The sequence below is a fragment of the Echinops telfairi genome, unplaced genomic scaffold, assembly GCF_000313985.2.
Source record: "Echinops telfairi isolate 266 unplaced genomic scaffold, ASM31398v2 ScPeMD7_3533;HRSCAF=4204_0, whole genome shotgun sequence".
Classification (NCBI taxonomy): domain Eukaryota; kingdom Metazoa; phylum Chordata; class Mammalia; order Afrosoricida; family Tenrecidae; genus Echinops; species Echinops telfairi.
In genome coordinates, this window is record NW_022107431.1 from 84,652,610 (window position 1) to 84,666,726 (window position 14,117).

General features: G+C 44.9%; 2 protein-coding genes across 2 annotated transcripts in view; one reads left to right on the forward strand and one right to left on the reverse strand.

The window, feature by feature from the left end:
- The window catches only part of RTN4IP1 (reticulon 4 interacting protein 1), a 46,197-nt gene extending 34,618 nt beyond the window's left edge, over positions 1–11,579 (reverse strand). Inside the window, exons 1-4 of the mRNA XM_004696231.3 lie at positions 11,334–11,579; positions 4,973–5,124; positions 3,529–3,597; positions 2,504–2,628 (exon numbers count right to left, since the gene is read on the reverse strand). Of these exons, the coding sequence (XP_004696288.3) occupies positions 2,504–2,628; positions 3,529–3,597; positions 4,973–5,124; positions 11,334–11,481 (494 nt within the window). The 5' untranslated portion in view covers positions 11,482–11,579. The remainder of the gene's footprint in view (positions 1–2,503; positions 2,629–3,528; positions 3,598–4,972; positions 5,125–11,333) is intronic.
- Positions 11,580–12,161: 582 nt separating this feature from the next.
- The window catches only part of QRSL1 (glutaminyl-tRNA amidotransferase subunit QRSL1), a 40,237-nt gene continuing 38,281 nt past the window's right edge, over positions 12,162–14,117 (forward strand). Inside the window, exon 1 of the mRNA XM_004696232.2 lies at positions 12,162–12,260. Within this exon, the coding sequence (XP_004696289.1) occupies positions 12,237–12,260 (24 nt within the window). The 5' untranslated portion in view covers positions 12,162–12,236. The remainder of the gene's footprint in view (positions 12,261–14,117) is intronic.

The window sequence follows — 14,117 nt, forward strand, 5'->3', positions numbered from 1 at the left end:
CCTCCCACTATTAATGACCCCAGTTCTACCTGAAAAATCCAGCTAGACCAGAGCATGTACACTGGTACAGACAAGAGCTCTCGACACACAGAATCCAGGACAGATAAACCCAATACAAACAGAAGTTTAGAACTTGCTACTTCTGAAAGCATTCTCCATAACCTATGCTGTTTCATTCGCTGTGTGCTCACCTAGACAGGGGCAGAGCGGAAAGCAGGACCCAGGGCTTTGGCTTCTTCCGGGCCGCAAACCCTCTCTGCTCAAACAGAAAAATAGCATACTACTAAAGAATTACCCACAAACCCATCGACTGACAGAGGGCACCCCCCCACGCATCTGAGAAGGGACGCCCGATCAGGGAGGCGAACACAAAGCCAGGCAATCATCCAAAGGTTTTCAGAGAGGATCACAACCCCAACAAACCCACCAAGCCACCAAACAATAACAAAGGGTGCCTCTGCACAACCTGCAGGTGTCATTAAGGAATTACAGGTCTCGAGTGTGATTTTTGCATGATTATGTACTTTTTTTAAATTGAATTTGTTTGGCCGCCATGTGGTCAAACATTTAATGTAAACAAAATGCGTGAGCAAGATGGCAGCTTTAGGAAAGAGCAGCTCAAATGCTTAAAAAAATAAACAGGGTTGATCTTTAGAATCAATACTTGCCTTGAATTCTAAGATAACAAGTAGCACCTCATTAGTGACTAACCTTTGCACCCCTTCCAGAAATTCACCTGTTAAGCTTTCCTTAAACGCCATCATCTGCCATAGACCAAGTTAAATGTAAAAGGGGCAGAGTGCGGCAGGAGGACAGACTTAGTTCTTTCACCTGAACAGCTCTAGGAAGCAAAAAAAAACCCTATTTTATTAAAATTCAATCAAGAGTTTGCTCCTATACTACTGTCATTTAATGGTGGCACAAATAGTTAAGCGCTCGACTACTAGCCACAAGGCTGGTGGATCAACACCCCCACAGTCACCTTCCACAGAAGACAGGGCTGGCTCTCTGCTTCTGAAAGGTCAACATCCTGGAAGGCCACCGTGAGGCAGAAATCAGCTCGACGCAACAATCAGTTTCCCCACCACAAAAGAAGGTCATCTTACTCGGGAAGGTCAACTTTCTAAACTACAAACAGCACTCAAACCACACCACTAAGAATAATAGTGAGTACCATTTGTGGAGTGCCTCCCAACTGGGTCCCACAGCCTGTATCATCTGCTCCTTAAAGAAAGCTGTAGGAATTACCCAGGGTGCCAGGCAGCTAGGAAGTGACAGCGTTTAGACATGAACCCAGGGCATCGGAGACATTTCTACTCACTATGTTGTTGCTGACACAAATAAGCATACACTCAGTACCGCAAAGAACTAGAGCGGACTTTAAGGAAATCAAGTATTAGTTCTGTTGGAAATCGAATAGATTGCCCAATAGGAATCTACACATGTAGAGCAACGCCTAGCTGGTATAGGAAAAACACACACTCACACACACAACCTGCACATTGACATCATTCTTTAGAAACTTTCTGGAAAAATTATTTTTATTAATATTATTATTATTAATCATTTTATTGGGGGCTTACAGTTCTTACAACAATCTGTAATTTAATTGTTATATACCCAACCTTCTGATCAGTTCCCCCTTTCTCCATTTTCCTCCTCTTCCCCTTACCCTCATGGTATCGCTACTCCCACTACTATTCCTGAGGGGTTTATCTGTCCTGGATTCTGTGTGTCAAGAGCTCTTATCTGTACCAGTGTACATGCTCTGGTCTAGCCTCGACTTATAATGTAGAACTGGGGTCATGATAGTGGGTGGGGAGGAAGCATTAAAGAACTAGAGTTGTGATTTTCACTGATGCTATACTGCACCCGGGATGACTCATCCCTTCCTTGTGACCTTTCTGTGAGGGGATGCCCAACTGTCTTCCCCTCGTTCACACTGATATAATTGTTTGTTTTGGATCTTTAGATATCTGATACCTGATCCCATGGACACCTTGTGATCACACAGGTTTGAATGCCTCTTCCATGTGGGCTTTGTTGCTTCTGAGCTAGATGGCTGCTTGTTTACCTTCAAGTCCCTAAGACCCTACATGCTATCTCATTTGATAGCCTGGCACCATATGCTTTCTTCACATTTGCTTATGCACACATTTGTCTTCAGTGATTGTGTCGGGAAGGTGAGTGTCACAGAGTGGCTGGATAATTCTTAACCTTTTCAGGAAATTGACCAGAGCTAGGGATCTTTTCCCCCAGAGATTCACATCCAAATTTTTGCTTATTTAAGGAGGCTCAGATTGCTAAAACCTATCTACCCAGCTCAATTCTGAAAATCTCCGTTTGACTGGGTTAAGAATGTGGTTGAGAAGGTGAAAATCGTACCAACATAGCTTTTGAAAACTGGAAAGCCAGTGCGGTTCTGCACACGCGCACCCTGGTGTGAACTCCTGGCAAATCTACTGCAAATCTACTGCATATAGATGCAGCCATTCACACTTACCGCTTCCCCTTGCAATTCTTGTCATTCAGGCCACCAATCCTGTTTATGGCAGACCAAGCTGTGAGAGCCACGTATGGCAGCGAAGCCGCTTGAGTATGAGTGAGCGATCTGGGCTTATGGGAGACCTGGGTGGGAAAGCAACAATCAAAACTAAGCAATGTCCCGCAAACCTGCCCACAAAAGGAAGCACATTTACCTGCCAGGGAACGCAACTGGCTTCACGGAGAAACCTATATAGCTCAAGGGTCAAGGTTTATTGCCTTCTCTTTTCCAACACTAGCCTGAAGGAATATGCTCCAAATGACCCAACCTCCCTCACATAGGCTCTGCAATGTTTGTGGCCTACACCATGAGATACAGGTTCTGAAGCTACCTCATTCTTTATAAAAAAGAGCACACTCATCATCCCCTTACTACTGACAGCCAACAAATCCAATTAAATCCCCATAGATATTAGCCCTTCCCCACTTTTTTTGAGACCACCTGTTCCCTAACTCCCATTTACCAGGACGCAGTTTTTTTCGGTGGTCTGTAATCTTACGAATACCCCTTTCTCCCTCCCAACCCTCCCTTCTACAGCCAATCTCCTCCGTGTTCAACCCTTTCTCTGTTCAACTCATCACGCCTCCTGTCTTCGATTAGCCTCCTATTTTCAAGGGTGTCCAAAAGAGCTCGAGGCACCCCGCTACTGCTTAGAACTAACCCTTACTCTCCATTTGGGATACGTGGTTTTAACTTCCTAGACTGGGTAACCCAAGAAACAGCACAGGGTCCCTGAAGCTTGCTCCCAAGCCCAGCTCCTCCAGGCAAAGAAACCACGTTGGCAGGCAGCGTTACAGAATGATATTGAATACTTTGGTAATCTTTCAAAAGTTCGTATTCTTTAACTTAAGTCTCTTAAAACTGCCCTAAAGCACGAACAGTATTTGAAAAATAGCCAATTATGTCACCTATATGATGTAAAACATAAAGAGCATATCTACTTATATGTTTAATAGCATTTCAGCACAAAGTTGGTGAGTTACCTCATTCCCACTGACTACAACAAACTCTGAGAAAGTGCCTTGTTTCCACGGAGGAACTGCAGCCCAGACCTGAAACACACACACAACTCCATTAGAAACACAGGTACCTTCTGACCCAAGCAAAGCATAATGCTCCCCCAATACCTACCTCACACAGTGGGGAGGAGGGTAGAGCTAAGTTATTTCCACATCCTCTAGCTTCATTTACTCAGATTTATTCTGGACTTACCAAGCCAAATCATATTGTAAACAGACGTCAACATACCCTGCTGCATTTAATGATTAATTAAGAGTCCAAGTGTGAGTACAGTCTCTTGGGCCTGAATCCAGGCTCACCCATTGATTAGCCATGCAAACCCATACCATCAAGTCCATTCCAACGCAGAGCCACCTGAGGAACAGGAGGCGGGTTTGAACTGTCTACCTTGTGGTTAGCAGCCCCGTGGCTAACCCACCACACCACAGGGCTCCTTATTAGAGCCTCTCTATAGTTCACCTGCCTCCTCTGTAAAACGGACCTAATTTTATTTATTCATAGAGATTTAGTGGGTTATTTAATGGAAAGCAATGAGAACAGTGTTACCAAGACCAAACCAAACCTCTTGCTGTTCCTATTTCTACACATAGTAACATATAAGAAAGAGTAGAACTGGCCCGTAGAGCTGTGAATATTTACTAGAGCCAATGGCCACCTCTTTCTCCTGTGGACAAGCTGGTGGGTTTGAACTGCCTATCTCCAAGTTAACAGAGAGTACCTGCTCATGATGCTTTCTTGGTATGAAAGTTCAAAGTGACAAGTGACAGGTGATTATACCAAACAGTAGCTAGCCCTGGTGGCGTAGTTGGTGCATGCTGGGCTGCTAACCACAAGGTCAGCAGTTTGAATTCACAGTAGAAAGACTAGGCTTTCTACTCCAATAAAGAGTTAAGACGTTTAAAGAGTTAAAGGCTTTCTACTATCAGAGTTGGTCTTGGATATTCACTGCCCTACAGGGTAACTGAGTCAGCATCAACTCAATGGCAGTGGGTATGGTGGAATCCGTGCACAACTCTTTTCGAGATGTTTAAATTACTGAATTCTATGAGATGTGAATTACATGTCAATAAAACTGTTAAAATTTCAAAAACGACTTAATCCTTTAGATAGGGATTGTCATAAAAGGTCTTCCAGGAAAAACAAAAGCCAAAATAAGTCCCAACCCTACACATTTTAAAACCCTATGATTCTCCAGCACCAGAGTGAGAAAGCCCAAATGGAATAAAGCTATTTTGGAATTATTTATGTAAACGATAATAACAAAATCAAGGAAAGGAGGGTTCCAGGCAAATCTCAGGACACTGGTCAGAAAGAGGATAAAGGTCAACGGGATGAAGAGCACACCCTTGGGGAAGCAGCCGAATGCAGCTACCACCCAGAGAAGAGCGGCCGGGGCTCACAGCGCACCTCGTCTCCAGGCTTGAAGTACTTCATGTCCAGGCCACACTCCATCACCACGCCAGAGACATCCCGACCCAGAGTCAGGGGGAATTCCTCTCCTCTCATTTTCATGTGTAAGGGATCACGCTTCATGTTTAAAGCGGTAGCTCCATAGCCACCTAGAAGACACAACATATATGTCCCTATCACAGGATGTCAGACTACCACAGGATTAAAGGCCAGGTACAAGTCTAGGTCCTCATGATGATGCACAGAAAACCTAGTCATATTTAATAACCCACCACACAGAAGAACAGGGAACACTGTCCCTTTTCCAAGAAAATGAGTTAGAAAGGTAAGATCACTTATTTAGTTGGAAAGTTATCATGCTTTATTCAGTTAAAGCAGCCTTGGCAATCGTGGTATAGATGGAGCAGTGCTTCCAAACGTTCTGGTGGGCATGAGGTACAGCTAACAATAGGTTAATAATTCCTCATTGTGTTTTTGGAATTCTAATTTTGAAGCTGTCTTTCAGAACTTTTCATTTTACTTTGAAGCCTGAAGATGAGTCTCTGTTAATTTATTTAGTCACTCATTTTGAAATTTTGTGTTTGGTTTCTGCTAAGTCTGGTGACAAAAGTAATTCTCAAGCTGTCTGAAACAAAACAAAACAGTAAGGCATGGATATAAATAATTTGATATTGTCAGACAGCCATCTATGAATCATGCCCCCTCCCCCACCAAAACCAAAATGATTTTAGAACAATGTCTTTGGAATTAGTACACTGATTCCTAAGTGGAAAACAAACCATTTGGCTGTAAGAGTTCTGATACACCTAATCAGATTAATCACTTTATTATCTCTCTTTTTGTTTTTAAAAATATTTGCTTATCAGTTAAATTTAGCTGAAAACATTTGTCTAATAATTTTCTTTGTCCAAATAAACGGACTCCTCCAATTATAGTACCTTAAGTGGCGTATTACATAGCTTGATGAGATAACATGGCTTTTCCAAATCACAAGAGCACCTGCTCTTCTCTCCTAAGCTTAAACGATTTCTCAAGCCTCTATCATTTAAGGGACCACCCAGATCTGGCCAATCTCACGTACTGTTCCCTGCCCCACACTTTATGCTCTCGAATCACCAAGTCAAGCTCTAAGTCTTCCTTTCCTTCTCTCTCACCCACTGCTGGGCAGAGAGGACGACATTCGAGCTATCAAGGAAGACGAGAAACCAACAATAGGGCCTGAGAAGTCAAAGGAATCTGAAAGCCAAAAGAAAAGGCCTTTCAAAGATGTCAGGAGCTAACGAGGAAGGCAGTTTTGTTTTTGTATGTGTGTGTGTTTTTCAAATAAGATCAAAGGCTGTTGTTAAGTTTAAAACATTTTTTAAAGGGTGGATTCAAGAGGTCATTTCTCACCTTGACATAAGCAGTGCTGTGGAGTGGTCCATTTGAGAAACATAGCAGTGTACATATGCAAACACATTAATCCACAAAAATAGAGGTATTGGCCCATGTACATATATTTATACAGCATTACACTGAGGTAGGGGATGGACTTTGGGCTTCTGCTCTACCCTCCCTCAATACAAGAACACTATGTCCTAATCACTCGGCATTCTGAGATGTTTACCCTCCTGACCCAATCACTGAAGACAAAAAGAGTGCATAAGCAAATATGGTAAAGAGGGTGGATGGTTCCCAGCTATTAACAGATATAGTGTCTGGGGTCTTAAAGGCTTGATGAAGCCGCCATTCAGCAGTGAGGCAACAAGTCCACATGTAAGAAGCACACCGCCGGTGCGATCATGAGGAGTCATAAGAACTGGGTAATAGGCATCAGCAGACACATAACAAACAAAAACATATTGTTGAGAATGAGGAGGGCTGAAGCAGAGATCCAAAGCCCACCTGTAGACAGTGGAACAATCTCCCCACAGAGGGCCCACAGGGAGGGGATGAGTCACTAGGGTGCAGTAAAGCATCGAAAAAACATACTATATTCCTCTGGTTCCTTGAGGCTTCCTTACTCCCCACTACCATGACCCCAGTGCTGTTTCCCAATTCAGACTAGACTGGAACATGTACACAGGTATAGAAAGGGATGGGCTCACGACACACAGACTCCAGGAACAGGAGTGAGAATAGTGATACCACAAGGGTAGGGGAAAGAGGGAGAAAGGAAGGGAGAAAGAGAGAACCGATCACAATGATCGACACATAACCATACAGCTCTCTACAGGGGGAAGAACAGAAAACATGGGGGAAGGGAGACAGCAGTCAGTGTGAGAGATGAAAATAATAACAATGGTGGGAGGTAAGAGGTGGGGGGAGCTGATACCAAGGGCTCAATAGAAAGTAAATGTCTAGAAAAGAATCATGACAACATATGTACAAACATGCCTCATTCAATTGACATATGGACTGTGATAAGAGTTGTATGAGCCCCTAATTAAATGACTTTACAAAAGAGAAGAAAAATGAGAAGGAACTGGAGAACACGAGAAACTCAAATCTAGCACATTGGTTCACTGTAAAAGAGAGTGGAGAACTGAAGCAGTGTTAGAGGAAGCGACCTGGGATGGAGAGTGGACAGTGCAGTGTCATTGCCAGTGTTTGTTTTTAATCCCTGAGAGGGCAGAGATGACAGTCTGCAGAGAAAGGAAGGCTGGTGACACAGGGCAGAGCTGACCGAACAAGGTGAAAGGGGATGGGGCATGTTGATCTGGATGAGAGCCCAGACCAGGGATCCCTGGAGCAGAGGAGAGGAAGAAGGTATGGAGAGAGGCTAACAGAAGCTGTTTTTCTAAGACCAAATCAAGACACATAGGAGAGAGTATCGAGGTTGTCCCAGCCAACCTACAAGTCCCTGAGAGGCGAGGTTGTCCCTGACAATATAAGCTGCTGGTGTTAGGTGCTGCACACCTGTCATCTATCTGGCCAGGTAGCTGTGTACTCTACCAGGGGAAACGAAAGAACATCGAATGGAATGGTCACAAAAGTCATGTGCTTCACGATTTGTGTCTTACCTTCCTCTTCTACCAACGTGTAACCCACTATGCGCCAGAACACCTGAGAGAAGGGTCAGAGAGTTGGACACAGTGCCTTCAGAAGGGTATAGGCCAACATGGAGGAGATATTGAGAAACAATAGTTTCCCATTTTGGGTATTTTTGTTTAGCAAAGGTTACTGTGATTTAATAGCAATACAATTTTGACCTACCCTTGTATGAAAACAAAGCAATCTACAATATTAATATTATTATTATACCCTCCACACATAGTGTGCATGCAAAGAAATTAAAAGTTAACAAAGCTAAAGAAAAAATGTAAAAATTATTCCTGGAATTAAAAACCCTGCTAATTTATGTTTGTAATATTAAGTCAGAATGAAAACGTAAAATGCCAAAAATACAGACTGACAGGCCACTACATCTGTGGGGCACTGAAACAGACAGTAGTTGACAGAGCAGGGAATGAACTTTCAAAGAGTTTTCAGCCAAAGGAGAAGAGAACAATACTGATCATTGGGTGTAAACCTTCTACCTAAAGACATGTCCTGCAAAAACGAAGCTATGTCTAGGCCCAGCCGGAAGGCTTCTTAGAAGCAAGGATGATGAGACTTCGTCTCACGTACTTGGGACAGATTATCAGGAGAGACCAGTCCCTAGAAAAGGAGATCATGTTTGGTAAAGTAGGGAGTCAGAGGAAAAGAGAAAGACCCTCCCAGAGATGGCGTGACACAGTCACAATAGTCAAACATAACAACTGTGGGAATGGCAAAGGCAGTGTTTTGTTCTTGTACGTAGGGTCCCTATGAGTTGAAACCTAATGACAGCAGCAGGCCCAATGTAACACAAATAATTTAAAACACACCCACCTAGTAGTAGCACTTATTACTTTGAATTATGCGAAAACATAGACCTGCATGTCATAAGACAACAATAATAAGTCATTTCAATTCATTTCTAATAGAACTTTCTAACTACATATCCTCCAAGAGTTAAAGTCTCTCCCAGGACCCAAGTTCCTCAAAGGAACGTGTAATAGCTATTCCATCACATTGTCCAGTAGAAAGTGAATGCAAGCCACATTAAATGTGCTAGTAGCGACTCACAAAAGTAAACAGAAACGAGTGGAATTTAATCGTATTTTTCTCCATAAAAGTGTATCTAAAATCCTATCAGTTCAATATGTAATCAATATGAAATTTTTAATGAGGCAATTTATATTCTGTTTTGGGGGGAGAGGGAGACTTAATCTTTGAAGTCGAATACCTTTTAGATTGACTGCACATCATTTCAATTGCTCAACAGTGACAGACCTGACAGACAGTACAGGCCCAAGACTATTCACTAACTAGACAATAGGAGCATTCAAAGTGGACAGTCATCAAAGGGCTTAATCACCAGAAAGGTTATTCAATTTCTCCAATCTGGCAGTTCTCCAAATCCAGTAAGTCCTCAAGTCAGTATGATAAGAGTCTAAGAGGTTCTTTCTTTTCCAACTACAGAACCCCAGTGGCGCTTGTGGTTCAAACTCAGTAGTTGTTCTGCTGGAAAAAGAGTGATAGTCTGCTCCCATAAATATGTACCTTGAAAAACGTAAGGAGCAGTTCTACTCTGGCCTATAGGATCACTCTAAGTCAGAATTGACTCATCGAAATCCAGCAGGTTTTTGGGTTTTCATCTGTGTGGCTTTTCTTCACATACCCCAAACTTAAAACTCACCGCCAGACAGTAGGTTGCGACTCATTGTGACAGGGCAGAAAAGAACTGCCCCAGGCTATAACTCTTTACAAGAGTAGAAAGTCTCATCTTTCTCCTGCAGAGAGGCAGGTGGTTTCAAACTGCTGACCTTGTGGTTAGCACCCCAACATGGAACCCACCAGCCACCAGGTCTCCTCTCTACACACAGTGCTTCGAATAACACAGAGAAACAGGCAGCATGCAGAAGTAAATAAGAAAATTCAGTGTCTTCCTAGGCTAAAGAATAAAGAGACGTGCAGAAGTTAAAACAAGGCCACTTTTCTCTATGTCCTGTTGCTTGTTTTGGAAAATACTGGGTTTTGTTGTTGTGGTTTGCATTACAAGCTCCTTGAAAATAGATCACATGCTGCCAATCATTACAAGTTATCTTTCAGTCATTTTTAACTGTTTAAGTCATTTTTAAAGCTTTATCCTACTGTGATGTTGTAGCATTAGCACAGTTTATTGCCTTTTAAGCCAATATTAAAACTCCGGTTAAATTCTAACACAGAAAATATTAATAGCTATAACTCACATAAACTAATGTTAAGTAATTTTTCAGGTCTTGCAACCTAAATGGTTGACAATTGTTGCCCCAATCTATGACAACATTCTTGAAAAATTAAAAGGGAAAATCCCCAACTTCTCTATAAACTACAGAATTGTACATTGATTCTGTCATTCATTTTAATTTTTCAATTGGCTCTGTACAAGAAAGTGATATATAATTCATCTTACATAGTTTACATATAATTATTATCAAGGTCATCTGTTGAGGAGTAGGCTGCAAGTCTACACATGAACTCTTCAAAACCCAGACTCGCGGATAAATGTATATGGCAGCTCACTTAAAATACGAAGGCCAAGTGACCATTCATCCCCAAAGAAGTGTTTGTAAATTTCTACAGAAAATAAAGGTAGGTGGGTTCTCACAGCACGACGGTTGGTATCTAGTGCCATTTTCTTCCAAAGTAAAAATTGTTCACGGACCATCAGCCTCTTAAGCACTTCGGTGAATTCAACTGCATTGTTAAAGAAATAAGGTACTTTCCAAGGGTTGCCAACATTCTCTAACAGACATGAAGATGACAACATTTCTGAGGGAGCAGAGCAGGGTCAAGGACATGATAAAGCATGCACAATCTGAGCTGATGCAGAAACACAAAGCCACCTCCGCGACCCGTGACTAAGTACGGGGGGAATATAGGCTGCGGCCACAGCTATCGAGGCCCAATTCTTGGTCTCAAAAGGAACCCACTGCCATGGCTTGCCTTCCGACCCTCTCGACCGAATTAGAGAGGTGCTCTGCCTCATAGGGTTTCCAAGCCTGTCAATCTTGACAGATTCGGGCTCAGACGTCTTTCCCCCTCAAAGATTCCAGCTGGCAGCAGACTGAGTTAAACACTGCACCACCGAAGGGGCGGGAGGGGGGCCTCTTTGAAAAGGACAAATGGAAATTATTCAAATTTGTATTTAAAGAGATTATACTACAAACCTGGCCATTCCAATTTTTAGGAAATATTTCCTGTGCACTAAGCAAAGAAGTATCGTTAGGCTGCGATTCATCTCTTAACACTATATCCTTGAGGAAATTCCCTGAAGCACCGAAAGAGAGAACGGAGACTGTGGAAAACTTACTTCTCATGTTAACATCTATGGGGTTTACGGCCGCCGCGTGGACCTTGATAATGACTTCGTTGGGGTAGTTAATGACGGGCAACATCATGTTCTGATTCAACCGAAGCACCTCATTCTTCCCGTACTTGTCGATGACCCACGCGGGCATGACCGTGCCCTTCGGAGAAGTAGTGCTAATCCTCCTCCCCGCCGCGGGCCTCGGCACGGCTGAGCTGCTCCCACCGGGAAGCGCGGCGCGGGCCTTTCGGCCCAGGCCAGCAAGCCTCAGGAGGCCCATCGGCCACAGCGGGCGGGCCGCGCCTCCCAGCCCCTACGCACTTGGACCCAACTTGGACTCCCGAGTTGCGGCGAACTCTGCCACACCGGCCAGCTGAATTCCCCAGGGCGCATTCAAAACTCGGGCTGAGGTGACGGGGCGCCTGGATAGGATGGCGTCTGTGGCATCGCGGTCAGGCGGTCAGCGTCTGAGGTGCTCGGTTTTCTACTTTCCTCTCCGCTTACGCCGCGAGGTAAACTAAGCAAAGAGAGAAAACAGCCTGTACCCCCTCCCTCTGAAGAAAAACAAAACCCTTCCTATCCTGGAGCCCTTGGAGGGACGAGCAGACGCCGCCCGGGATACAGACGACGCGTTTCGGAGAGGCCGAGCGCCCGCCGCCGACGCGTTAGCTCAAAGTCTCCGTGCCGCGGGTCCGGTCGCGTTCCCAGCCGAGGGCGCGTGGCAGAGCTCACCAATCACGTGCGAGGATCATTCGCTCGGGTTCCGACTTGGCCAATCCAAGCACGGGATGCTACCAGGTCCGCTGACGCGCCAAGATGGCTGCGCCCATGTAACACGGGCACGGCGCTGACCTCGCTCTGCTTCCACGTCTCCCGGCCCTGGATGGCGGGTGGAGCGCGCGGACCATGCTGGGCAGGACGCTCCGCGAAGTGAGTGGGGTGGGCTGCTGGGAGCCGGGAGGATGGCTCGGTGGGCGGGCGTCTCCCGGCCGGGCCGCAGGTGAATGAGCGTGCCGCCTACTTCCCCCGGACCGGGGTGCGGGCTCCCGGCGTTTCGATCCGTAGGCTGGACTTCCCCTGCGGCGAAAGGAGTCAGGCCGGGAGCACCGCCGACTTCGGCACCGCGGAGCTGCAGAAGGAAGTGCCCCCCACCCCCACCCCCGGCCTCTGCACTCCTGTGTGCGGAAACTGGGGTGCCCGTCTGGGTGGTTTCACAGGTACCCATTTAGTCCCTCGTCTGCCCCTGACACACCTCTGATGCAGTTCTTGCTAAGAAGTTCGGCGAACGAGTATTTTGCAAAATGCAAACGAGTAATTTTTCTCTGCTTCATTCATTAATAAGCTTCAACTACCGTTAAACTGCCAATGACTCCCTGACCTGTATTTGCACTTGCCGGCCATCATATTTGAAATTCTAGACTATATTTGTGAATGTCTTCCAAATATCCCATAGGCATTTCAGCTCTATCCAAGGCAGATTTCAGCACCTTATCCTCTCAGTATCCATCTTACACACACACCAGCTTGTTGTGAGTTCTTGATATTCACTTGTTAATGGAAAAACTATGATTCCATTTCCCAGCCACATTCACTAGCGACCCTACAGGATCATTTCCCAGCACAGTTTCCGAGGCAGACCTCACCAGCACTGAGCCACTCCCTCCAGGACTCCATAGTAAACCAAGAGCCCCGGTGTCCTTGGAGTAGCTGTCTACTGATAGCAACCATTCTGTATTGTCAATAAGCTGCTTCTTTCTCCCTCCTTCTGTAGCTTTAATTCAGGTCTCCTTACTCTTTGGCCCAGATTTCCCCACCTTTAGAATTTACTATCTATAGGCCAACTGCTATCAGAAACACCTAAGCCACAAAAGAAAAACAAACTTGACAGCTGTTGACTCACAGCCCCTCTGTGTAAGTTTCTGAGACAGCCTCATCGCTCTCCTCCTGTGTGGGTGGGTACTTTCAAGCACCAACCTTGTCATAACCCAAGGCACCACCAGAGCTCCTTAGAGTCATTTAAGGTCCTTGGTAAATTGCCAACTGTTCCCCACACCGCGCCTGCAGAGATCTGTGTAGTAAGGCCCGGAATACATGTATCAATCAGTCACCATGTCTCCGAGTTATCTCCACAAAGGAACTATCCCCTCCTCAACCCTGAGGTTGGCATTTTTGTTGGTAAGTGGCTTTGCGTCAGCTCCAATCTTAAGCAGCCCTTCGTAAAACAGAACGGTACACTGCCTGAGCTTGTGCCATTCTCACCCGCGACCACGTTTGGGGCCCTCGTGGCAGCCACTGTGTCAGTCCATCTCACGAGGGTGTCCCTGTGTGCTGTTGGTGTTACTGCTGAGCCTCTGTTTTACCAAACATTACATTTGTTTCCAGGAACTGGTCTCCTGATCACATTTCCCAAAAATGCAAGCTGAAATCCTACCTTATTAACTTGCAAGGAACACCCTGGCCATACTTCTTCCCAGGCAGATTTGCTTGTTCTTCTAGCAGCCCATGGTACTTGCAATATTCTTTGCCTACACCATAATTCAAATGCATCAGTTCTCTTGCCTCTTTGTTCATTTTCCATCTTTCACATGCATGTGAGGTGGGTTAAAACACCGTGGCTTGGGTCAAGGGCACCTGCGTCCTTAAAGTAATATCTTTGCTCTTTAACATTTTATTGGTCTAGTACAACTTATTTGCCCAATGCAGTACATCATTTGATTTCTTCACTGCTGCTTCCATGAGCATTGATTGTGGATCCAAGTAAAATGAAAGCTTTGACAATTGAAATAT